General features: G+C 40.6%; 2 protein-coding genes across 4 annotated transcripts in view; one reads left to right on the forward strand and one right to left on the reverse strand.

Annotated features, from left to right (window-relative positions):
- The first annotated feature begins 5,909 nt into the window (after positions 1–5,909).
- Positions 5,910–14,438, forward strand: LOC117973125 (vesicle-trafficking protein SEC22a-like). 2 transcript variants are annotated; one of them, XM_059032620.1, is made up of 8 exons: positions 5,910–6,072; positions 6,958–7,049; positions 8,179–8,382; positions 9,632–9,795; positions 10,271–10,450; positions 12,245–12,363; positions 13,144–13,209; positions 13,965–14,438. In XM_059032620.1, exons 3-8 carry the CDS (start codon positions 8,201–8,203, stop codon positions 14,163–14,165), a joined length of 912 nt encoding a protein of 303 aa, XP_058888603.1. In that variant the 5' UTR covers positions 5,910–6,072; positions 6,958–7,049; positions 8,179–8,200; the 3' UTR covers positions 14,166–14,438. The 2 variants fall into 2 exon arrangements, with proteins under 2 accessions (XP_058888603.1, XP_058888604.1); XM_059032621.1 differs by lacking the exon at positions 5,910–6,072 and adding an exon at positions 6,089–6,531.
- A 246-nt stretch (positions 14,439–14,684) lies between these two features.
- Positions 14,685–25,797, reverse strand: part of LOC117408099 (adenylate cyclase type 5-like) — a 79,040-nt gene continuing 67,927 nt past the window's right edge. For both annotated transcript variants that reach the window (XM_059032619.1, XM_059032618.1), the window contains exons 13-21: positions 25,352–25,468; positions 24,918–25,082; positions 24,443–24,618; positions 23,878–23,898; positions 23,093–23,225; positions 20,443–20,706; positions 19,074–19,278; positions 18,432–18,556; positions 14,685–18,185 (exon numbers count right to left, since the gene is read on the reverse strand). In XM_059032619.1, the coding sequence (XP_058888602.1) occupies positions 18,057–18,185; positions 18,432–18,556; positions 19,074–19,278; positions 20,443–20,706; positions 23,093–23,225; positions 23,878–23,898; positions 24,443–24,618; positions 24,918–25,082; positions 25,352–25,468 (1,335 nt within the window). In that variant the 3' untranslated portion in view covers positions 14,685–18,056. The remainder of the gene's footprint in view (positions 18,186–18,431; positions 18,557–19,073; positions 19,279–20,442; positions 20,707–23,092; positions 23,226–23,877; positions 23,899–24,442; positions 24,619–24,917; positions 25,083–25,351; positions 25,469–25,797) is intronic.

Below are 25,797 nucleotides of genomic sequence, written 5' to 3' on the forward strand. Positions count from 1 at the left end.
CGTTCGCTACGCTGAGTTCAATATGAGCTCTGAGTCACACCTGTCCTGACTGTAAAGCGTTCGCTACACTGAGTTCAATATGAGCTGAGTCACACCTGTCCTGACTGTAAAGCGTTCGCTACGCTGAGTTCAATATGAGCTACTCCGAGTCACACCTGTCCTGACTGTAAAGCGTTCACTACACTGAGTTCAATATGAGCTACTCAGAGTCACACCTGTCCTGACTGTAAAGCGTTCGCTACGCTGAGTTCAATATGAACTACAAGTCACACCTGTCCTGACTGTAAAGCGTTCACTACGCTGAGTTCAATATGAGCTCTGAGTCACACCTGTCCTGACTGTAAAGCGTTCACTACACTGAGTTAAATATGAGCTACTCTGAGTCACACCTGTCCTGACTGTAAATCATGTGGGATGGTCTTTGCTGAGCATTGGTGTACAATGGGAAACCTGCCCTGGGCTTTTAATGTACTCTTGTAAAAAGATATTCTAATAATAAATACATTAAAAAAAATGAAATGGTGGAAGACAGAGCTGTGAAAACAGTTGTGTTGATTCTAAATGTAACCATGGTGGTTACTGCTAGATCCAGTCTGCAGTTTGCCTTTCTTTCAGGTTTCCTCATATGCTTCAGGGAAGAGGGTGTTTACGCGTTTAGCTTTTTGCAGATGTAATACATGTGGGTTTGAATGAATGTATATCCTGCTGTGCAGTATCCCAGCTGCAACACCTGGAGTACAGTATGCACTTTGTATTGAAATATCTCAATAGACAAATTTAGGATGCTGTTTACTGTGAATTCCAGGCACAGCCTCATCCCTTGCATAGCAAGTAGGGAAATGAATACTGCACCAGAATGAAACTGTTTAAAACCGTTTCTGGAAAGCTTGTTTTTTATTACTCATAGAAGTTGGGTGGGGATCTAGTTCATGCTAAGCAAGGTTCTTGGGGACAGGGAGGAATCATTAAAGGATGTAGTCATTTGCTTTCCAGATGGGTGGTTTGCTCCAGTGAAGAGTAACAGAATTGTTTACACTTGTATGTAAAATTGCACAAGAATGAAAGTTCGGGGACGTGCAATTACTGTGCCAAACAATCTCTGAAAACATGTTGTTTGTGTGTGCTGTGTAGCTCGCTGAAACGTTCAACAAATACATATCATTTTTTAAAATGCAAGATAAATTGTTAAGAAGTACACAGTCTGTTAAGTGTAGTGAAATGTACGATGCTAAATGTACAGGCTTCACATGAACTGTGTCCAGCTCTGATCATCATTGTTTTATTGAGAATCATTTCCACAGTGCTACTCCTGAAGCATGTAGATTGATGCGTCATCATCGTAGTGTTTTATTGAGAATAATTTCCACAGTGCTACTCCGGGAGCATGTAGATTGATGCATCATCATCGTAGTGTTTTATTGAGAATCATTTCCACAGTGCTACTCGAGACCTGTAGATTGATGCGTCATCATCGTAGTGTTTTATTGAAAATCATTTCCACAGTGCTACTCCTGAGACCTGTAGATTGATGCGTCATCATCGTAGTGTTTTATTGAGAATCATTTCCACAGTGCTACTCCTGAAGCATGTAGATTGATGCATCATCATCGTAGTGTTTTATTGAAAATCATTTCCACAGTGCTACTCCTGAAGCATGTAGATTGATGCGTCATCATCGTAGTGTTTTATTGAGAATAATTTCCACAGTGCTACTCCTGAAGCATGTAGATTGATGCATCATCATCGTAGTGTTTTATTGAAAATCATTTCCACAGTGCTACTCCTGAAGCATGTAGATTGATGCGTCATCATCGTAGTGTTTTATTGAAAATCATTTCCACAGTGCTACTCCTGAAGCATGTAGATTGATGCATCATCATCGTAGTGTTTTATTGAAAATCATTTCCACAGTGCTACTCCTGAGACCTGTAGATTGATGCGTCATCGTAGTGTTTTATTGAAAATCATTTCCACAGTGCTACTCCTGAGACCTGTAGATTGATGCGTCATCGTAGTGTTTTATTGAGAATAATTTCCACAGTGCTACTCCTGAAGCATGTAGATTGATGCGTCATCATCGTAGTGTTTTATTGAAAATCATTTCCACAGTGCTACTCCTGAAGCATGTAGATTGATGCATCATCATCGTAGTGTTTTATTGAAAATCATTTCCACAGTGCTACTCCTGAAGCATGTAGATTGATGCGTCATCATCGTAGTGTTTTATTGAGAATCATTTCCACAGTGCTACTCCTGCAGCATGTAGATTGATGCGTCATCGTAGTGTTTTATTGAAAATCATTTCCACAGTGCTACTCCTGAGACCTGTAGATTGATGCGTCATCATCGTAGTGTTTTATTGAAAATCATTTCCACAGTGCTACTCCTGAAGCATGTAGATTGATGCATCATCATCGTAGTGTTTTATTGAAAATCATTTCCACAGTGCTACTCCTGAAGCATGTAGATTGATGCGTCATCATCGTAGTGTTTTATTGAAAATCATTTCCACAGTGCTACTCCTGAGACCTGTAGATTGATGCGTCATCATCGTAGTGTTTTATTGAGAATCATTTCCACAGTGCTACTCCTGAGACCTGTAGATTGATGCGTCATCGTAGTGTTTTATTGAGAATCATTTCCACAGTGCTACTCCGGGAGCATGTAGATTGATGCGTCATCGTCATGTTTTTTTATGTATCTTATTCCAGTTTTAAAGTGACGTTCAAATTGTTGATTGTGGTATCAGTTTGTAAAACTAGAAAGATGTCCCACCAATGCCAAGAAATCAATTCTGCCTTGATTTGTTCTTAGTGAGATTTTTAACCATGTGTACAGTTTTACCGTGATCTCTGAAGACCTCAAAATAAATGAATGAATAAATAAAGGCTGTACGTTGAAGATAACTGTGTTCACACTGGATTTGTTTCCCTGAATCTAACATACATCATATTCATTCCTTAAATATCAATGAATTGGACACCAGTGTGGAGCGTCACTTGCTTGTGTGACCCCCTGAAGTGAACTGACTGGATCTCTGAAGCGTACTTGCAAGTGAAGTTCTCACTAAAGTCTATATGGATCAGGCAATCATTGGTCAGGTTTTCCCTCAGGGTCCGGTAGATGCTGTACTGCCATCTGATGTTGAACAGATGTCTCCTGAATTTAAAGTCGTCATGTCACTGGTGTTACCAGCATGAACAGTAACACCAGTGACGATAACACCAGTGACAAATCTGCAGACAAGATGGCATATCTAAGATGGCGGCCACAGTAGCTCAAACCACACTTCTTAAATTGTAAATAAATCACTTAATCATGCGATTTGATCAATTATTTTAAACACATTTCCTTTCCCCTTACTATAAACTGTATAACACCAGTGACACATCTTAAGTCCTCGCATGAAATTACCAAATTAATCATCAAATTGCTAACATATGAAGAGAGAGTGTACACTCACCATGGCCTTTTCAAAACAGCCCTGCCTCCAATGAACCTTTGACCCAGGAAGAAGTTGGCAAGGATGTTGTATTTTTTCAAAGTGGTGGTTTTTATAAATTTTAACACCAGTGACATGAAATTGAGGGACATCTATTCCCTGTAAATTATTTATAATATTTAGTTGATATTTTAGTTTTTTAAGCAGTCCACTAAATAACTATAATACTTTCCTTTGTATTATGACATTTAAAGGGGGAGGAAAATATATTTTTTAACTCAAAATATGTCACTAAACCATGACTCCTGACCCGAGGGACAAGCCAATTTCATGGTACTGACCGTGTTTTACAATATATAAAAAAAATGGTTTGCAATATAACTGTCTTACATATGTTTTATTAACAATAATACACTTCAATTAAAACAAAAAACATATATTTTGTGTCATTATCTGACACTTTTAAGTGTTTTTCCTGGTGGTTAAGGCTGGGACAGGAAAGCCACCATTTTCGTAGAATGACCCATGTGTGTGTATGGATGTTTGTTTATGTGTGTGAGTGTGTATGTATGTTTGTGTATGCATATTTATGTGTGTGAGTGTGTATGTATATTTGATTATGTGTGTGATTGCGTATGTGTGTGTATGTATATTTGATTATGTGTGTGATTGTGTATGTGTGTGTATGCATGTTTGTTTATGTGTGTGATTGTGTATGTGTGTGTATGCATGTTTGTTTATGTGTGTGATTGTGTATGTGTGTGTATGCATGTTTGTTCATGTGTGTGATTGTGTATGTGTGTGTATGCATGTTTGTTTATGTGTATGTGTGTGTATGCATGTTTGTTTATGTGTGTGATTGTGTATGTGTGTGAGTGTGTATGTGTGTGTATGCATGTTTGTTTATGTGTGTGAGTGTGTATGTGTGTATGCATGTTTGTTTATGTGTGTGAGTGTGTATGTGTGTGTATGCATGTTTGTTTATGTGTGTGAGTGTGTATGTGTGTATGCATGTTTGTTTATGTGTGTGAGTGTGTAAGTGTGTGTATGCATGTTTGTTTATGTGTGTGAGTGTGTATGTGTGTGTATGCATGTTTGTTTATGTGTGTGAGTGTGTATGTGTGTGTATGCATGTTTGTTCATGTGTGTGTATGCATGTTTGTTTATGTGAATGTGAGTGTGTATGTGTGTGTATGCATGTTTGTTTATGTGTGTGATTGTGTATGTGTGTGTATGCATGTTTGTTTATGTGTGTGATTGTGTATGTGTGTGTATGTATGTTTGATTGTGTGTGTGATTGTGTATGTGTGTGTATGCATGTTTGTTTATGTGTGTGAGTGTGTATGTGTGTGTATGCATGTTTGTTTATGTGTGTGATTGTGTATGTGTGTGTATGCATGTTTGTTTATGTGTGTGATTGTGTATGTGTGTGTATGCATGTTTGTTTATGTGTGTGATTGTGTATGTGTGTGTATGTATGTTTGATTATGTGTGTGATTGTGTATGTGTGTGTATGCATGTTTGTTTATGTGTGTGAGTGTGTATGTGTGTGTATGCATGTTTGTTTATGTGTGTGATTGTGTATGTGTGTATGCATGTTTGTTTATGTGTGTGATTGTGTATGTGTGTGTATGCATGTTTGTTTATGTGTGTGATTGTGTATGTGTGTGTATGCATGTTTGTTTATGTGTGTGATTGTGTATGTGTGTGTATGCATGTTTGTTTATGTGTGTGAGTGTGTATGTGTGTGTATGCATGTTTTTTTATGTGTGTGATTGTGTATGTGTGTGTATGCATGTTTGTTTATGTGAATGTGATTGTTTATGTGTGTGATTGTGTATGTGTGTGAGTGTGTATGTGTGTGTATGCATGTTTGTTTATGTGTGTGAGTGTGTATGCATGTTTTTTTATGTGTGTGATTGTGTATGTGTGTGTATGCATGTTTGTTTATGTGAATGTGATTGTGTATGTGTGTGTATGTATATTTGTTTATGTGAATGTGTGTGTGTTTAGTTATTTATCTTTGCTTCTCTGAGCTACAGTGGGGTTTGCAGATGATGTTATTGACTGCAGTTTACTTCACAGCGACACAGGTTGCAGGCTCCTGGTTGCAATTCATCTAACTGCTTACTCATAGTCGAGCGTCTTCTTTATTTTGCCCAGCTCCTGGACAGGCAGCGTCTTCTTTATTTTGCCCAGCTCCTGGACAGGCAGCGTCTCCTTTATTTTGCCCAGCTCCTGGACAGGCAGCGTCTCCTTTATTTTGCCCAGCTCCTGGACAGGCAGCGTCTCCTTTATTTTGCCCAGGTCCTGGACAGGCAGCGTCTCCTCTATTTTGCCCAGCTCCTGGACAGGCAGCGTCTCCTCTATTTTGCCCAGCTCCTGGACAGGCAGCGTCTCCTCTATTTTGCCCAGCTCCTGGACAGGCAGCGTTACTGCACTTGGCCATGATGGTGAAGCGTAGTATTGATACCCAGAATGCAATTTCTCTACCACGCACACCAACACAGCCACGTAAACACAGACTTCCGATACATGAATGAAATCTCGGGGATGTGACAGATACAAACAGTGTGGCGCTTACATTCGGGAAACGTCTTCGGTTTGACCCTCTTTATGCCGCAGCCAAGGTCAGGGCGAACACTTGTGTGAATGTTATTCTCTATGTACAAGGCCTGCAGTTTCTAACACAGCTGCGGGAGCCATGCCGAGCCTTGGATTTGCCTCGATACCCCTGCGGGGTGTTGTGCAGTAGGAACGGGGAGGAACGTGATGGACCGAGTGAACGGCTGTCGTTACTTTTAAAAATAAGCAACAAACAAAAACTGTAGTTGTCGTTCATTGAAGAAAAACAATTACCAGTAAATTACCAAAACGCAAAAACCATATTGTTCGTCTTTACGAACAATCTGTATTGTATTCCTAATTTCCAGATCGGAACCTCGGTTTATTTTTTGTTTTTTTTGTAGCGATACGTTTACAATCACAGGGGTCTTACACTGGGATTTATAGAAGCAGTGTTATTCTTATTGTGCTGTTTGAAATGCCCCTGGTGTCCCAAACACTACAGACACGTTCAAGAGGAAATGGTAACACTTTGCCGTTCACCTATCCAATGGTTTCAGTAAATAAAGAAGTCTATTATTATTATTATTATTATTATTATTATTATTATTATTATTATTATTATTATTATTATTAATTAATAAAATCCAGTTTTGACAAGTATGAAACTGTCCTGGGCTGTTGATAGTTTCTTTATTAACACAAGTCAATGAAGGTTTTATGAATATCTATCCTTATATTCGTAAAAACTTTGGCGTTAATGCTCTGTGAATATAGCCATAATATAGTTTTTTTTTCTTTTTCTTTTTTAGCCGAAATTAGAATTCGCAAAAATAAATCATTCTTCATATAGAGTGCATGTCATTGTAGTCTAATGGTGCGGTGTGCATCGCTTTCTAGACCCGCCTTGTACCATTTGATTAACCCCTTCCTATCTGCATTACCAACAGGCCGACCTACCTTGAGCTAAAAATCACATGGAGGTTACTGATTTCACCAGCAGGCTCACAAGTGGATGAGTTTGGGAAGCTGTTAAAGTGAGGTATGAACCGTTTCTTGAATAAACCAGTGGCTGTGGTTTTCATTAGAAGCTGTATGGATTGAGTCATTTACAGATTACAGTTGAGCATTGAACACAAGTTGTCACTTAAGATTTGTACTTGTGATATTTTGTAAATTACATAAATAAATAAATTGTATAAGTGATACACGATGAGAAAGCATTATGTTAATCGAAGAACAGCTGAATTACATTCTTGTCAAAGAAACGGAAAGCCGTATTCTGCAATTTGCAAGGGAAAACAATCCATTAAAGGGAAATGCAAAAGTGTGCAGTTTAGAAGCTATTTTTCCATCGTTATAGTAGCATGACGTCAGTTATTTAACTAGTCACTAGGAAAAACAGTTTGAAACCACTTCACAGCTTAGCCCTGGTTGATAAGTCACTGGGAAAATCAATTTGTTTACTATGGTCTGTAACCTAGACCTGCATATTTCACATTCATCATTCAAGCATGTTATTCTCTGTGAGTCATATTGCCACCTGCAGTAAAAGGCACAGTTCACGTGTATACATACCACCCTTAAAATGAGCTTAAACGCCCATTAAAGTTACAATACTACCCTTTTGAATGAGAGCGCGGTCATTGAGGTGCTGTCCATGGTACTGATCATCCTATAGATCATTCATTTTTTCAGCATGGATGCTTTTGGAAATGACATGCACTTAAATGTATGTGTACCAGTGAAAATGAAAGCATTTTATAAAGGTGTTGTTTTCACTGTTTTATATAGGAATACAGGTCTCATTTTTGTGTAGGTCTTGTGTGGTATGTTTAAAGAACTCTGTGTAAGTAAAGGAAACAGCGTGTTTTGGTGTCTGCTATAATAATTGGCAAACTGGAAGTTAATGAACTGCAGAAAAGCAAATCCCTGCTGACATCTGGAACAAGTAAAACACAAATGGATGATCTGTGGTTGGAAGGTTTTTTAGGTGAATTCATTGAACTGCCTGGTTGACTGTTGTGTAAGTTATTTAGTTGTTTTTGGTAAATGTTATTGTTAATTGCAGGTGTTTACTTTTAACTTAATTTATTTAATGTGAAGCTAGTTGGTTCCTTGAGATAATAAAAGCCAAGTGTACTGGTGAATAGCGTTGCTTTGTGTTTCAGATTGCCAGTAATTCTGTTGAAGATGTCCATGGTTCTGTTTGCCTCTGTGGTTCGGGTGAGAGACGGCCTCCCGCTTTCTGCATCTACAGACTATGAGCAGGACAGGGGAGTGCAGGAGAGTAAGAAATACCTCAAAACACTGTCCAAAAAACTCAGCCAGCTTCCAGACAGATGTACTCTGAAAACTGGACAATACAACATAAAGTAAGAATTTCATTACGTGATTCTCAGCTTTACCTTTTTGCAAGTTTTTGAGCCTTCAGATTTGAAATGATAAACATCTGCTTCTCTAGCTAATCATCACTTAACTGTGTCCCTCGGTAATGCTTGTAGTTAGAAAAAAACAAAACAAGTTGAACCCAAGGTCAATCTATAACTTGAAGTAAAACTGTGCAAGTCCTAGAATTGCCTATTAATCACAACAAGACTTTTAAAGAGTTCCCGTGGGGATTCGAATCTCAAATGTATCTTTCCTTGCTAGAATTGTCCATTCATCACAACAAGACTTTTAAAGGGTTCCCGTGGGGATTCGAATCTCAGATGTATCTTTCCTTGGGCATTGCGCCACCATTCCGGTTCCTACTTTCTGACATTCGTCGTTCATCATCTGAACTTCATAAGAATAAGTTAAAAGAAAACCCAGCAGACTGTCTCTGTCTCTGTCTCTGTCTCTCAGTGAGTCATGCTGCTATTTCATTCCTCCAAAGAGACTTTAAAGCAATTACAGAAATATTATTTTTAATATTCCGCTCACTGGAGTGGAATTGCTATACATTGTCAAAATAATTAGCATAATAGGTCCTATTAATGTTGCTTAATTGCTAAATGAATTATGAGCCACAAGGACCCTAGACGTGGGGGGTGCCGTGGTGTCACCAGCCATGCATTTTTATTCAGGTGTTTAATGGACTGCCTGTTACTTACAGAATGGCTCATAAATCAGTGCCTCAGTTTCAGACAGTTAGCAATGAGTATTTCCTCACGACAGAGGACTTCTCATTTTCAAATGCAGTAGTGCACTGAAACCCATTTTAAAACCCATTCGTTACTACAGTAACTACTGTAACTGCTGAAGCTGGGACAGAGACCTGCTTTACAATGTCCCAATTTATCATCTGCCAAGATCTGCAACTCTGCGCAAACAGGCTTCAAACTATACAAATCTGACAAATGCTACATTTGAGAACGAATATGTATTGTTTTTTACAATTTGCTGTTGTTTGTTTGTTCTGTGATCTGGAATCTCGTTTATACTCTTTATATGTAGGATGAAGACTCTGTAAGTGTATATGCATGACTGTATATACTGGCCATATTGTGATAACTTGCAAAATCTATGAATGAAGCTATGATACTGCTGCATCATGAGGTCTGTTGTTTGGGTGTGTTGTTTGTTGCTGTGGTATGTGTATTTAAGCATTCATTTTGAAGCTCTTTGCTTTGATTTGTCTAGCTTCACAAGCTCGTTAGGAGTGGGGTACATGATGATCTGCATGGAGAGCTACCCCAGTGTTCTAGCATTCAGTTTCCTGGATGAGTTGCAGAGGGAGTTTATTGTATCCTACGACACGAAGCGCATCAGCAGTGCAGTGCGACCATACTCCTTCATCGACTTTGGTGAGAGCCTTACAGCTTATGCATGCAAATGAGTCAGAAGCTTCTGCCATCTTAAAATAAAAAAATACCAGCTTATTTATATATATATATATATATATATATATATATATATATATATATATATATATATATATATATATAAACTATATAAACTATATGTAATGTAATTGTTTCTGTTGTGGGTATATCACACCTGTATCGAACAACATTACCGGAACCAACTCCCCAGTAATGTTGTTGAAGCTGACACCCTGGGATCCTTCAAGAAGCTGCTTGATGAGATTCTGGGATCAATAAGCTACTAACAACCAAACGAGCAAGATGGGCTGAATGGCCTCCTCTCGTTTGTAAACTTTCTTATGTTCTTACAAGAAAACAAGCAGCTGTAAAGTAATAAGAATAAATGTTTTGTTTTGTTTGTTTTATTTATTTATAAAATGAATTAACAATGGCTTTCTTGTGTATATCTTTTTAGATAATTTTATACAGAAGACCAAACAGCGTTATAACAGCCCACGGTCTTTATCGATTAAGATTAATCTTGCTGACATGCAAACAGAAATCAAGCTTCGACCCCCATACCAACTTTCCACTTCAGACCTGGGGACTGTAAATGGGTTTGCACATCAATCCACATCTAAATACAAGGGAATAGGTAAGAGCATGACTGCAATGTACTGCATGCTTCAGTTTGAACTGCTTTTACTGTTTTATACAATACAGCAGCGGCCCTCCAAACCGCGCAGTGCTGTTGTGTCTAGTCTGTGCATCTCCAATGGTTTCCAGAACAGCGGCCAGGATACTAATCTGAAGCAGTTGTGACCGACGTGACTGCTGAAGGAACGGCTTGAGCCAAATTCACTGAAGAACTTGGTGGAATGGGGATGCTATTGTAGTAATGTGATTACATTCACTGAACTTGGTGGAATGGGGATGCTATTGTAGTAATATGATTACATTCACTGAACTTGGTGGAATGGGGATGGTATTGTGATTGGTTGTTATTATGTAATATGATGACAAAATGTTTCCTCTTTTCCACTTCTAAGCAGTACATTATAATGTATGTGAGCTCTTTCCTTTGATATTACTCAGTAATCGTTTGTGGGTTAGCCTGGGCCAGAACCCCAATAGAGGCACATGTCATGTTGCAAATATCGAGAACTATTACTCTATAAATATCCACAACAGTAAGTCTGTATATTGTAAAAGATTATAACTGTTTTTTTATTATTTGTATTTTCTATTAATACAAAAACAAACAGTGTTCGCTTTAACCTTTCAGCCCCTGCTTCTGTAGAAAAAGACTAATAATGTTTCTATCCTCTGTGCCCCTTAATCAGTTGTAGCCAGGCCAGGTGTGAGCACCCTTTCTTCTTGCCTTTCTGCTTCAGTGCCCTCTCTGTTTGCCCCGTCACACTCCACTGACCAAGGCAACATGATTTACATGTGGTTCACTGAAGCCATTGTCCCTCCATGTGGTGCAGGCTGGAGCGTTCTGTTCACACATTCTCACATACCTCAGTCAGGGAAGCCAGCACGGGGGAGAGGGGGGTATACTGCATCGAGTGTGCTGACAGTGGATCGCTCTCCGACAAGCCCTTTTTATTTCATGTTTTCCCTTTTCATTGAAATGTATAGAAATGGTAACCAGCACTTTGAATGCAATAATTGCATGCTATTCTATTATGTTGTATCCCAGTGGGGTTTGGTATTAAAGTTTGGCTGACAAATTGCAAGAAATTCAGAAATTGAAAAGTTCTTTAAATGGGTATAGAATTAAACAGAGAGAATGTATGGATCTTTTTTCCCCCCAATAACAATAAAAACCTGAATGTTGCATGTTTTATGCAATGTCTTTATGTAATAGTAAAAGAAAATGAGTAGAAATGTAGGTAACCCTTTCGACCGAGAAGTCTCTTTCAGTGTCTGGACATGCTGTAGTTTTGTGAAGTTCTGGAGAATATCTTAATGTTGCTGTTCCAGATGACTGTGCTGTTGCTCTGTGATCCCCAGCTTGACTGAAGCCAGCAGCTAAAGCATGATATATGTGTGGTATACCCTCTGAGTGGGATCAGCACACTGCAAGCTGTTCAGGACGCGGAAACAATAGTGCTGCCGCGCCGTACGCAGTGACATTGTAGAATGGTTTGTCCTGTTGCAAAGGAAATGAATTCACAATGAATACAGGTTTATTTCTCCTCTGGGCTGTGACAGGCAGCACTATAGAGCAGATTACCCTAAGACAAGTGCCTGGGATACAGTCTCGATAGCATTCTCAGAAATTAATTGAAAACCATTTAATGCACTGCCTTGTGACGTGACATTTGTCTGGTTTTGTTGCAATGCAATACATGTTTTTTTTTGGTGTATATTTAAGATAACTAAACATATCTGCAAACCATTATTACATTTTTTTAAATAGTACCCTTTACTTTCCTGTTTTCAGCTCCTAACCAAATGCTTGAGCCAGTGATGCTGGCTGGGATTGTCTCCTGTGTGCTCAGCCTGCTGTGTGGAAGCCTGAATCTAATCCGGGGCGTCCATGCCATTGAAAGTATATTGCAGGTAATCTGTGACCAGGCAGAGAGTACCATTGCTTTAGGGGCTATAGAGCGTTTCTTGCATGAATGCACAGATGCTACAGTTATAAACTGTGATATATAGTAATAATAATAATATAATAAAGTAATAAATAAAATAAAGTAATAATACATGTTTAAAACATGTGGTAGTATTGCATTGAACACATTGAGTCATCTCACATTGAAGATCAAACACTGTAGTACTGAAGTTCATATTTTAAATGAGAAGTTCTGTAATTGCTTTTAAAATATGAAAATGTGTCTCGCTAAATACCAGAACATCACTATTTCACAAATGTCAGTTAATACAGCCTTAAATAAATGGCTTGGACTTTGTGTGAAGTTGAAATGCTTGGTTCCACACTGTTACTATGATTTCATTTGTTAGGGCTACTGTAACCTGCTATGAATCGTTGCCATGTTATCATCTTAAAAGTACAGCTGCAGTGCAGTGCAGCGCAGCAGTTCACAGTATCTACCAAGCAGAACCTGCTCACCTTTTTTCTTGCTCTAATTTGTAGAACATTGCCCTCTAGTGGACATATTGTCACAATGCAGTTCTGAGGGGGTAATAGGATGCTGAAAGCCTCCTTCCCTCTTTCCATAGCTCAGTATTCCTTGGACTCAGCACAGGGAGGGGGGCTCATTCCCCATGTTTATTATTCCAGGAATGCGTTGAAGTAACTCTGTAGTCCACTGGGTGCTGAATGAAGAGTTATTGTGGGGCTAATTTGCAGTGAAATGTTACTCTTTCCTTGTCCAGAATGAAGATGAAGATTGCAATTATGTTATTGCTTTTTTCCTTGGAATGGCAGCCTGCTTTTATCAGGTGAGGGATGATTCATTTGTCAAAATCCTGACTACAGATAAAACAACAAACCATACACCACCACTTTATATATTTAATAGCAGTCCTAGAGAACAATCTTCAGTTTTGATTTCTAATGTATTTATATACAAGTCAACTCCTGTGCAGATAGTGTAATAATTATGTACAGTTTGAGGAGCCAGAACTGCATCTCTTATACAGAAAGAGGCATCTCAACACACAGCATGCTAACTTGTAGTGTTGACATAACAATGTACAATATTGACAGCTCAGTAACTCATTGGATGATGTTTGTTTACGACTGCAAGTCGCCCTGGATAAGGGCGTCTGCTAAGAAATAAATAATAATAATAATAATAATAATAATAATAATAATATTTGGATGATGTTGCCATTCAGGTGAGGTTTTACCACCCGTTTCCACTTTGATAACCTAGTTTTCATATTCGCACTTCTGCAGTAAATCAGAAAGTGGAATACATTTATTATGTGTATAAAATACTAAATGAATCCTCCCAGCTTTTAGCCAGTTCAAGGGTGGCATTGCTGTATTGTTTTATTCAGACCCCACAGCTTCAAAATATTTGTATTGGCAAGTTCTCTATTGCGGCTGTATTTTAGAAGCTAGGAAAGGTTGTCCTTGTTGCTCTTAGTTGTTTTAATGTTGAGAAGGTGTTACTGGACTTTTAAAGCGTTTATCGTGTGTTTGTCTGGGAGTCACTGATTTCTTCTTTTATTGTTTGTATTGTTCCCAGTGTTACCTGTTTGCGTTCTGCACGAGCTGGAGGAACATGAAATCCTGCCTGAGTTTTGGTTTGATCTGCCTGTGCAGCATGTACCTGTATGAGCTGCGAAACATGTGGCAGCTCTTGTTTCATGTGACAGTGGGGGCCTTCACCACGCTGCAGATCAGGCTGAGGCAGCCCCAAGGTAAAGCCCCCGACTACAACGTCTGAAGAGGAGGCTGCTTGTAGCACCTTTCCAAATGTGTTCACAGAATGTGCAAACAGCTCAGGAACAGTGTGAACGGAAGGTTCTGCCAAATGCAATCTTTATGCAAAGATGGAACTTTCCTTCTGAAATCAACGATAACTCAAGTGACCAAATTGAAGAGGATGTTTAAGAGCGTACCTGAAGAACCCGCAGCCTCTCGTCAGAGTGCAGATTTGTCATGTGATGATGCCGGGGAATGTTTTCAGTATTTATTAATATATTCAATATTTCAAAAAGTGGGGAACCAGAAAATATATATATTTTTTATTTTAGTGTTTGCTTTGATACTACAATATTAGAGTTAGTTTAATTTTGGGCAAGGTGAAATGCAAATAACGTTTTATCATATAACAAAAAAAACTAAAAACTGCATAGTAATTATAAACATTTAGAGAATACAATCTGATAACACAGGTGCAGATTCAAATAAAAAAGTAGAATACATTACTGTTGAGTCCTAACCAACTGAATGTATCTTACTGCTTGAGGAAGAAGTTACTCCTGCAACTTTACAGAACGGCTAACCTCTCCTGATTCTGAGTACATGCTGTCTGTAAATGCGGTGACAGCAGCTAGTCCCACCAGTGCGTTTACAGACGTGCTTCAGAAAGGTCAAGATATCCTGCCTCATGAACCGCTTGCTTTTAATGAGCTTTAATGAGTATAGTAAAACATACAGTACATGTGGACGTACTGGGCTTGTTCTGTCGCTGAATTTGAAATGTATCACTAGTGTAGATTAACTCCTGAAATGTGTAGTATCTTCAGTGATGTAGAAAGTATCCCTTCAGGTAATGTTTCGTCAGTGTCATCTGATGCATTCGTTTGGCATTGTTAATGAACTGGATTTATAATCTGTTCTGGAAATAGTTTGAAACGCTTGTGCACATGTAGTATACGGTTGTTATACTGGGTAGATTGTGTTGCATCCAGTAAACACAATAATATTGTTTTCTGAAAACAGCACCCAATGTTTGCTGTGAACTGTGGGGAATCCCAATACAGTCTTTGTCCCTGGTGTCTTAAACATTGTTACACTAAAAATGATTCAGATTCACTGCTTGATGTTTGGTTTTAATAGAGTTGGTTGAGTCAGAAGGCGGTGTACACGATGTAGGGGCAGATTGGGACTGGATACTATTTCCAACACACAAGACAAGGCCTGAACCACAACCCTGGTGTTTATTTACCAATGTCTTTTTGTAACTCTTAAGCAGAGAACACCAGTGCTGTGCCATTGTATTCTGGTTGTCATGACAATTCTTTTGGTGACATGGCAACCAGAGTTGGGCAGGGTCCTGTGGGCGGGGCATCTTTTTTGGATGATCATTTTTTCCCCCACCAACATATCAAAACAATCTAGTCAAGTTGTTTTGTAAGCAAAGGCTTTATATTATAAAGATCTTCAGTCTGGGAGGTGTGAAGTTTACAGGGTATGTGCTTTTGGGTACACGCTATCCATACTGGTGCAATGCCCTTGAAACGCTGTGAAAGATCGACGTGGATTTATTATTGTACCTTGTACTGCTGAGCTAGTGTGGGGAAAACGCTTTAAAACGCTGGGCAGACACATGGCAAATGACATTTAATAGAGAAAAGTGCAAGGTACTGCACGCAGGCAATACAAATGTGCATTATAAATATCATATGGGAAATACTGAAATTGAAGATGCTCAGATATATAGTGAAAAGTGTTGAATTTAAATCAAGGGAAGTAATGTTAAAACTTTACAATGCATTAGTAAGACCTCATCTAGAATATTGTGTTCAGTTCTGGTCATCTTGTTACAAAAAGGATATTGCTGGAACGAACTCCCCAGTAATGTTTTTGAAGCTGACACCCTGGCATCCTTCTAGAAGCTGCTTGATGAGATTCTGGGATCAATAAGCTACTAACAACCAAATGAGCAAGATGGGCTGAATGGCCTCCTCTCGTTTGTAAACTTTCTTATGTTCTTAATAATTGCAGGAACACACAAGAAATGTGTTCCTGCTACACAGGTAAGATTGGGTGCAACTATTGAGAGCTTTAGCAGCTTAGGGGTATCTTGTTAGGTTAGCTGTAGGCTCCTGAGTGGATATGCTGGTGCTGTGCTATTAGAAACACACAGGTTACAAATGAGTTTGAACAGGCAGAGTAACAGAAAACTCAACAGCCCCACCTGCTGGAGCTGCACAGTAAAAACAAGTTGCACATCGCTTCAGTATACTCTTACCCTTTTCAAATTAAAATAAGCAATGTTTGTTGTTTAATTGTGTAATAATAATGTTTTAACACATTAGAATAGCTGGTCTTTTCCCTCAGCATTATAGCAGTTAATTGCAGCATAGTGTTTTAAACTAGGATTGGAATAGTTATGAAATACTTAAGCAAATGCGCCTTTGAGAAAAGTCTCCTACTGTCTAGCTCAGTTTTATATCGCACACAATCTCACTTTGTGCAGTTTCTAAAAGAATAGAGCTGTAGAAATTCAACTAAAACACACTCTTAAGTTTTATGAAGATTGCCCTCAGTAAAGCACTTTCAGTACAAAAAGAACAAAAAGCTAAAGACAATTGAACTCAATGTTACTGAGGTACATCACTGGCTTTGTCCACCAGTTAATGTTAATGTTAATGATAATAATAATAATAATAATAATAATAATAATAATAATACAAATACAAATACAAATACAGTTACTGGAACCATTTCGTTCTTCATGAATGTCCTTTATGAAGGAGCCAGAGACACGTCCTTATTTCAGACTGATCTACCAAACATCTTGTGAGGACTACCATCAGCACCACTGGACTTGAATACAGCAGCTTCTGGGAGTGTGGGGGAAATATCTCTATGAATAGCAAGAAGGTGGATTGAAAGAGAAACTGTTCAAACACACTTCAAAAAACAAAACAAAAACAAAAAGAACTTCATATTAGGGACCTAAAAACTGATTGCGTCTATATACTCCCTAATACACATGGTGTATTCATCTAATATAATACTTTACAAAATATAGAATCTCAGGTGTCTGCTAGATTTGTCTTGTCATAATACAAAATGACAAAAATACAAAAAGCAGCTGTTTTTGGAGCTTTTTTTCCATTTTAATTTAAAGTTTCTGGAGTTTACACATCAAGAAAAATGTAAACTCAAATACTCAAAAGAGAATAGATTTGCATTACTGTGTTCCATTGTGTTAAGAGTCCTCACATATGAAGTTTCTTGTCATAGGTTTGCATTAGCGACAGTTACTCTGGGGAAAGCAGCCTCATCAGACGACAAACAAACAAACAAACAAACCAACCATTCTGTTGTAGTGGCCACTGGCCAGTTTGAATCTCCATGCAGCTTTGTGTTGTGTAGCCTGGGTCCTACGAGGCAGCACAAACCCTCCCAGCATGACTGCGGTGTGCAGGTTTACCAGAGTCTGCAGATCGCAGCACGTCCAGGGCTTTATGATTTGCTTTGAAAACCTTTAAATACTGATTCGCTTCCTTCATATCATGAAAGGTGCTGTGAAAGCAGGTTCTTTGCCTTGTTGTGCCCCTCTTCCTAGCAGCAGCAGCAACAGCATGGTCCACTGAAAAACAAGTCTGTCAAGAAATCTTTGGTCACTTTCGCTTGGCCTGCCTCTCCACTGACAACATCCATAAGGAGGCGGCCCTTTCCTTTACCGCCATGCCTGGCTCCCAGTGTCTCCCAGCGTCGGGATAGCCCATCACGTTCTGCTCAGCAGGTCGGTCGAGATCTGTACTGTCTTGCGCTTCACTGCTTAGACAGGTCTTCTACTGGGACCCACAACCCAGCGGTTTCAACAATATAAAAAAATAATAATAAAAAATAATAAAAAATAATAAAAGGTGTTCTGTTAACTGCTGGGCGGTCCTGCGTTCAGGAAGTAGGTCATCATTTCACCTTTCCCTTTGACCTTTACCACACCTCGACATTCTAGTGTATAGTTGTAACCACTCAGAACCTGGTACATGTCTGTGGTCACCTACAGAGAGAGAGGGAGTAAAGAAAATCACATGTTTTAGGTGACAGACCCTTCTATACTTTTACTATGCTATACCTTGATAAAAGCATAAGCTAGCAAGCACATACAAAAGGAGCAAAGAATGCCAGGTGCATAGTATAAGCAGGGAGATGCACGGCACGTTGCCAAGCAATCCGTCACCATGGTAAACAGGTCACTTAGTATCCATCCCTTTAGAACCACGGGCACCCTGACAGTTTAAGTTACCTGTATCCTTTCAGGCACTCCTGTGCTGTCCATGCGACTGGCTACATTCACTGTGTTCCCCCAGATGTCATACTGAGGCTTCCTTGCACCAATGACCCCAGCCACGACCGGGCCGATATTGAGACCTGAAAGTGAAAGAGTGGAGCACCCTTCAGAGAACGCAGCCTGCAGCACAGCACAGTACCAGCCAGGGCAGTTCAAGTAAAGGATCCCTGATGTGCTCAAAACAGCAAGCTGGTATATGGGCAATCACAAGAAACATTTTAAAAGCGGTGAATGTTTGGATACTGTCGGGGTGCTGCTTGTTCAGCAGACTACACTAGTGAATGGGCACAGGTTCAGCTATTCTAATGACTTGACTGGACACACTCACATGTCACTGTCTTTGGTGGAATTGAAAAGCTAATAAAAACACACAAACAAAATCCCCCCTCCAACCCCAATCCCTCCATTGTGCACTCAGAAAATGCTTACAAATCAAACACTCCAAATTAAACTATGAAGGACCAATTATATTAAAGTAAATCATTTGAAATAAGGCATCATTTTAAGTATTGTATGGGGGCTTCGCATCTTAAATAGCATGGGCAGTAAATCAATTAGTAGAGCATTGCTGTGCGGTCTGAAGAGGCTCACGCCTACCTATCTTCATCTGGAAGTTGTTGAAGGAGTGCTCATTAATGTACTTCATCTGGTCCATTAACCTCATGGCGTAGTCAGCCAGCGCTTTGATGTGTGTCTTCCCCGGCTTGTCGTAGGTGGAGTCGTTCAGGCCCGAGGCAGCCATGTACGTGCTGCCGATGGTCTTAATCTTCTCCAGCTGCCGGAACTGGTCCTCACTGATTATCTGGAAGAGGAGCGAGACTCTTCTGGATCAGAACACGGCTGATCATTCTGCTCGAGACCAGAATGGTACATAGTGTTCAATAACTAAAGGATGTTCCCAAGAAAAAAATGATTTACAGGGCAGATTATTAATTCCCAAAGCTTTCCCTGGTTTAAAATAGTTATGATATGCCCTTCATAAAAGCACACACACTCATAGTGTTTATGAGGACTTCTCATTGACTCTCACGATATTTTTATTTACTATTCCTAACTTCAGTCAAACAAAACTCCACACGGTGAAAGTCAACAACAAACTAAACTAGGGCAGCAGTGTGTCGTAGTGGTTAGGGCTCTGGACTCTTGACCGGAGGGTTGTGGGTTCAATCCCTGGTATGGGACACTGCTGCTGTACCCTTGAGCAAGGTACTTTACCTAAATTGCTCCAGTAAAAACCCAACTGTATAAATGGGTAATTGTATGTAAAAATAATGTGGTATCTTGTAACAATTGTAAGTTGCCCTGGATAAGGGCGTCTGCTAAGAAATAAATAATAATAATAATAAATATTTGGGCATTTTTAGTTTGTTTTAAAAAACAATAATTACTGTTTAATATCTGTTTAAACACTACAAGGCCTTGGCCTGTGTCCTCATAAGGTAGGTTTTGTCAAACTTTACTTCCTTGTGGAGACTTTTTTGACCCAGCAAGCACTATAAACCTGCCCACACACGCACGCACACCTGATGCTGCATTGCATTGTACTTGTAACCCGGCCAGGCAATCTGCAATTAACACTTTAACATATTGTCCACTGTCAAAGCTTTCCACAAATTTGTTTTTCAAGTGGTCTAAAAAAAAAAAAAAAAAAAAAAGAAAGAGCCTTTTTAAATGTAATGTTATCATTATATGTTCAGCATAAAACAGCTTGGATCTGCTGCTGCTGCTCAAAACGGTCTCCAGACAAAACAAAGACCCAGTAAGGGTTATCACTTCTCACCTTATATATATATATATATATATATATATATATATATATATATATATATATATATATATATATATATATATATATATATTTTTGGTTAAGGTGGAATTTCAAGTGTTGGTAAAGTTCAGTGTTCACAGAATCCGTGACACCCGTGACCACTGTGACTTAATCCCAGCCGTAGTTATGACTTCTCACCTCGTCGAAGTCAGCGATGATCTCGTTCAGCAGCCGCAGGCACTCCACGCCCTCGTTGTTGGCCTCCAGCTCCACGTAGAACTCAGAGAAGTTGCTGATGGAGGCGAACATGACGGCCACGCACTCGCAGGACTGGTAGTACAGCTCGTCGTTGCGCCGCTCACGGGCCAGGAAATGGGCGGCCACGTCCTTGGGCAGGATGTTGTGCAGCAGCCTCCTGTTGTAGGCCTGCAGCTCCTCCATCTCCTCCTTCTCCTCCGTAGCCTGGGGGGGAGAGAAGCGCAGTTTCCTTTTATCTGTTATCTAAAAGAACAGACATCCTGCCCATCGCCTGCCCTTAAAGAACAGACATCCTGCCCATCGTCTACTCTTAAAAGAACAGACATCCTGCCCATCGTCTACCCTTAAAGAACAGACATCCTGCCCATTGTCTACCCTTAAAAGAACAGACATCCTGCCCATCACCTACCCTTAAAGAACAGACATCCTGCCCATCGTCTAGCCTTAAAAGAACAGACATCCTGCCCATCGTCTACCCTTAAAAGAACAGACATCCTGCCCATCGTCTACCCTTAAAGAACAGACATCCTGCCCATCACCTACCCTTAAAGAACAGACATCCTGCCCATCACCTACCCTTAAAGAACAGACATCCTGCCCATCACCTACCCTTAAAGAACAGACATCCTGCCCATCGTCTACCCTTAAAGAACAGACATCCTGCTCATCACCTACCCTTAAAGAACAGACATCCTGCCCATCACCTACCCTTAAAGAACAGACATCCTGCCCATCGTCTACCCTTAAAAGAACAGACATCCTGCCCATCACCTACCCTTAAAGAACAGACATCCTGCCCATCACCTACCCTTAAAGAACAGACATCCTGCCCATCACCTACCCTTAAAGACCAGACATCCTGCCCATCACCTACCCTTAAAGAACAGACATCCTGCCCATCGTCTACCCTTAAAGAACAGACATCCTGCCCATCACCTACCCTTAAAGAACAGACATCCTGCCCATCACCTACCCTTAAAGAACAGACATCCTGCCCATCGTCTAGCCTTAAAAGAACAGACATCCTGCCCATCGTCTACCCTTGAAAGAACAGACATCCTGCCAATCACCTACCCTTAAAGAACAGACATCCTGCCCATCACTTACCCTTAAAGAACAGATATCCTGCCCATCACTTACCCTTAAAGAACAGACATCCTGCCCATCACCTACCCTTAAAGAACAGACATCCTGCCCATCGTCTACCCTTAAAGAACAGACATCCTGCCCATCGTCTACCCTTAAAGAACAGACATCCTGCCCATCGTCTACCCTTAAAGAACAGACATCCTGCCCATCGTCTACCCTTAAAGAACAGACATCCTGCCCATCGTCTACCCTTAAAGAACAGACATCCTGCCCATCACCTACCCTTAAAGAACAGACATCCTGCCCATCGTCTACCCTTAAAGAACAGACATCCTGCCCATCACCTACCCTTAAAGAACAGACATCCTGCCCATCGTCTACCCTTAAAGAACAGACATCCTGCCCATCACCTACCCTCAAAGAACAGACATCCTGCCCATCACCTACCCTCAAAGAACAGACATCCTGCCCATCACCTTACCCTTTCTGCCCTCTGAAGACAAAGCTGGTACACAATGGTTCTGAGTGGGTAACGCAAAGATAAACAATGAGTGAGGGCAGACATAAACACAGAGTCTGTTTCACTTGACAAATCTGTGTATCCCACCGTACAGTTTAAAAAGGAAGAGAGACAACAGACCTTGAGCACAACAGGAGGACTGGTTAGAATGTGCTCACAAGGGGTAAGAAATTAGGGTTTCATAGTGTCTCTTTTAGAAAAAAAGTTTCAGAGTGTGTTTAAATTATTCTGACACAATTTTCAAATATCCTGTAAGGGTACTTCCAGGAACTGCTGAGCTCTCTAAGCACTCAGAGCCATGAACCATTATTTAGATTGTTTTTTGTTCTTCCAAATTCCTGTTACGTGGGGCCAACAGGATATTGAATTATGTTAGGAATGGCAAAGGATTTTGTAGCAAATATTTCAGCTTCCAAGTTCCTGACCCAAGTGGGTTCAACTCAAACTTTAAATCGCATGCCCTCTGCAGGCTGGATGTTTAACATTTCCTGCTTTCAGCACAAAATAAATGTTCAGGAAGTTGGGCTTTCATGGTATGTGTCAGCTCAAAACTGTATCTGCACAGCAACCCCAATGGAGCAGCACTACAGTCTGTAGTTCAATGATCTGTGGATACAGGACTGTTTGACAATCAAATAAAACCAGTGTGTGACAGTTAGTTACATTATATTTGCCAGTTCTATTAGGTCAATATCCATTAAAGTCAATATCTAGTGTTTTTATTCCACTGTGTTTTTGTGTCAACGTATGTCAAGGCTTAACCTGAACTACTGAAAAATCCTAAATACAGAGGATACATGGTCCGTTTCCCACAAAAAGACTGTAACCAGCGTTTCACCCACTGAAATACAGGACTGTATGTGAAAGGCTAACGATTGAGGCATATCCCTCTACAGAAGCTGTCCATTGAAATATGGAAAGCTTTTAAACCCCACACACACAACCAGCCCCCACATGCGGAGGAAATGCGTGCTTCAGTACCTGAAGTTTCCAGAGAAAGTCAAGCCGTGCCGTGGACTCCACCTGCTGGGCGTGCAGATAAAGCGCAAGCACAAACACTGTGATTACGATGGGGGTCATAATCTTCAGAGCTACCCTGGAGTCGTTCATCAAACTGCAATCACAGAACACACAGGCAGCATTGGAAAGCAGCTGAAAGAATCTCCACTGACTCACACAGAACTGAGTACTGCACAGGAAAGACGAACTGCAATCACAGAACACACAGGCTATATTGGAAAGCAGCTGAAAGAATCTCCACTGACTCACACAGAACTGAGTACTGTACAGGAAAGACGAACTGCAATCACAGAACACACAAGCAGCATTGGAAAGCAGCTGAAAGAATCTCCACTGACTCACACAGAACTGAGTACTGCACAGGAAAGACGAACTGCAATCACAGAACACACAGGCTATATTGGAAAGCAGCTGAAAGAATCTCCACTGACTCACAGAGAACTGAGTATTGCACAGGAAAGACGAACTGCAATCACAGAACACACAGGCAATATTGGAAAGCAGCTGAAAGAATCTCCACTGACTCACACAGAACAGAGTACTGCACAGGAAAGACGAACTGCAATCACAGAACACACAAGCAGCATTGGAAAGAAGCTGAAAGCATCTCCACTGACTCACACAGAACAGAGTACTGCACAGGAAAGACGAACTGCAATCACAGAACACACAGGCAATATTGGAAAGCAGCTGAAAGAATCTCCACTGACTCACACAGAACAGAGTATTGCACAGGCAAGACTTACCATGTTCCATTGGACTGGCCACTGAAAGAAAAACAGAAAACAAGAGTTCAACACTCCTGTATTGCTGCAAGTTGTGTGAACACAGTACAGTGCTTAAAAAAATAAAAAAATAAAGATTTAGGGTATGAGGAAATCACAAGAACCAAATATGATTGTCTAAACCCCTACACTTCAAAACAGAGTCCAGACCAGCTGATACTTGGGGGGATGACTTTCAACATGCTCTCTAAATAAATAGAAGACACCAACAAATCCTGACATGTGCACAACATAGCTGTAGACTGTGAAATAGGATCAAACCCTGACATGTGCACAACATAGCTGTAGACTGCAGAAATAGGGTTTTGTGTAATTCACAGGACAGTATACAGTATTATTTATATACTGTACTGCAGAGCAGGAAATGTCTGCGTTAACTTGAATTTGCCCATTATGGACATATTTACGGCAACAAATGTGTATATAAAGTATACCTATACTGTAGTGTTTCTAAACTCAAAGCAGTAACTTTGTGACATATACAGTGCAGTGTTCTAGAGTAGGCAGCACATGCATCGATACATACATTGCATTGGCTGTGACCAGCATGTCTGCGTTGTCAAACAGGGTCACTTCCGGCAGCTCTACAATGAGGACGTAGAGGAGCTCCATGAACAGCATGAGGAAGAGCTTGCCAATGCTGCTAATCTGCAGGAACACGGAGCAGGCGAGGAGGCTGAGCAAAACACTGGACGAGAAATACTGCAAAGAACAGAGGCAGGGACAGGGCTTGGTACCATTGCAAAATCAAACACATCACAGAAGACAGCATTCACAGTATTACACCAATGAGAGAAGCCCGAGCGTTTGAGGATGAGTCAAATCAACAATTCATTTCCTTTTACATACCTATAGTATCCTTAATACAAACCCTAACTTGCAGCTCGCTACACGAGGCAGTTGGTTTCTAAGTGAGATTCTCACTGTACAGCAGTACTACTGGTATTAAATTAGTTGAACACATTCTATAGTTACTCCAGGGTTAACTTCAGCGGGCGCACCTCAGGGAAGTTGCAGTTGGGCTCGGTGCTCCCGCAGTACCCCTCCATGGTGTCCAGTGTGTAGTTGAAGTGTGAAGAGCTCACATGGCAGGCGGTCACACTGCTGTGGGTGATGTTAAACTCCTTGGCCACGCAGGTACGGATATCCTTGGTGCTGCATGTGAACTACAAGGGCAAACACAGGACATGCTCGCTAACAGTGCAAACCTGGATTCATTCACTGCTCAGTGTGGTCTTCTGGAAATGACTGCTGGTTCATTTCATTACTCTGTTCTCTGTTCTAACCACAGCATGGGATTTTATTTCACAGCAGTTAGTTATCATCTGCATATGTAAAAATAAATTAGGCTAGATTCATTCTCAATGCATTTTACTCCAAATCGGCTTACCAAAAAGTTACCAAACCTTTCAATTCAGAATCTTGCCAAACCTACCATATTGACGAATGCAGAGAGAAAGACGAGAAGGATGGTGAAGACCCCGACCAGTGTGCTGTTGGTCCTGGACTGAACGATCTTCCTGGAGAGGGTCTGCAGATGAGCTGGGAAGAGCTGAGAAAGGAGAGCACTGTCAGGAGAGCAGCGCCTCCCACTGAAGAGGACAGGAAGAGGAGCTGAGAGAGGAGAGCACTGTCAGGAGAGCAGCGCCTCCCACTGAAGAGGACAGGAAGAGGAGCTGAGAGAGGAGAGCACTGTCAGGAGAGCAGCGCCTCCCACTGAAGAGGACAGGAAGAGGAGCTGAGAGAGGAGAGCACTGTCAGGAGAGCAGCGCCTCCCACTGAAGAGGACAGGAAGAGGAGCTGAGAGAGGAGAGCACTGTCAGGAGAGCAGCGCCTCCCACTGAAGAGGACAGGAAGAGGAGCTGAGAGAGGAGAGCACTG

Source organism: Acipenser ruthenus, chromosome 10, assembly GCF_902713425.1.
Source record: "Acipenser ruthenus chromosome 10, fAciRut3.2 maternal haplotype, whole genome shotgun sequence".
Classification (NCBI taxonomy): Eukaryota; Metazoa; Chordata; class Actinopteri; order Acipenseriformes; family Acipenseridae; genus Acipenser; species Acipenser ruthenus.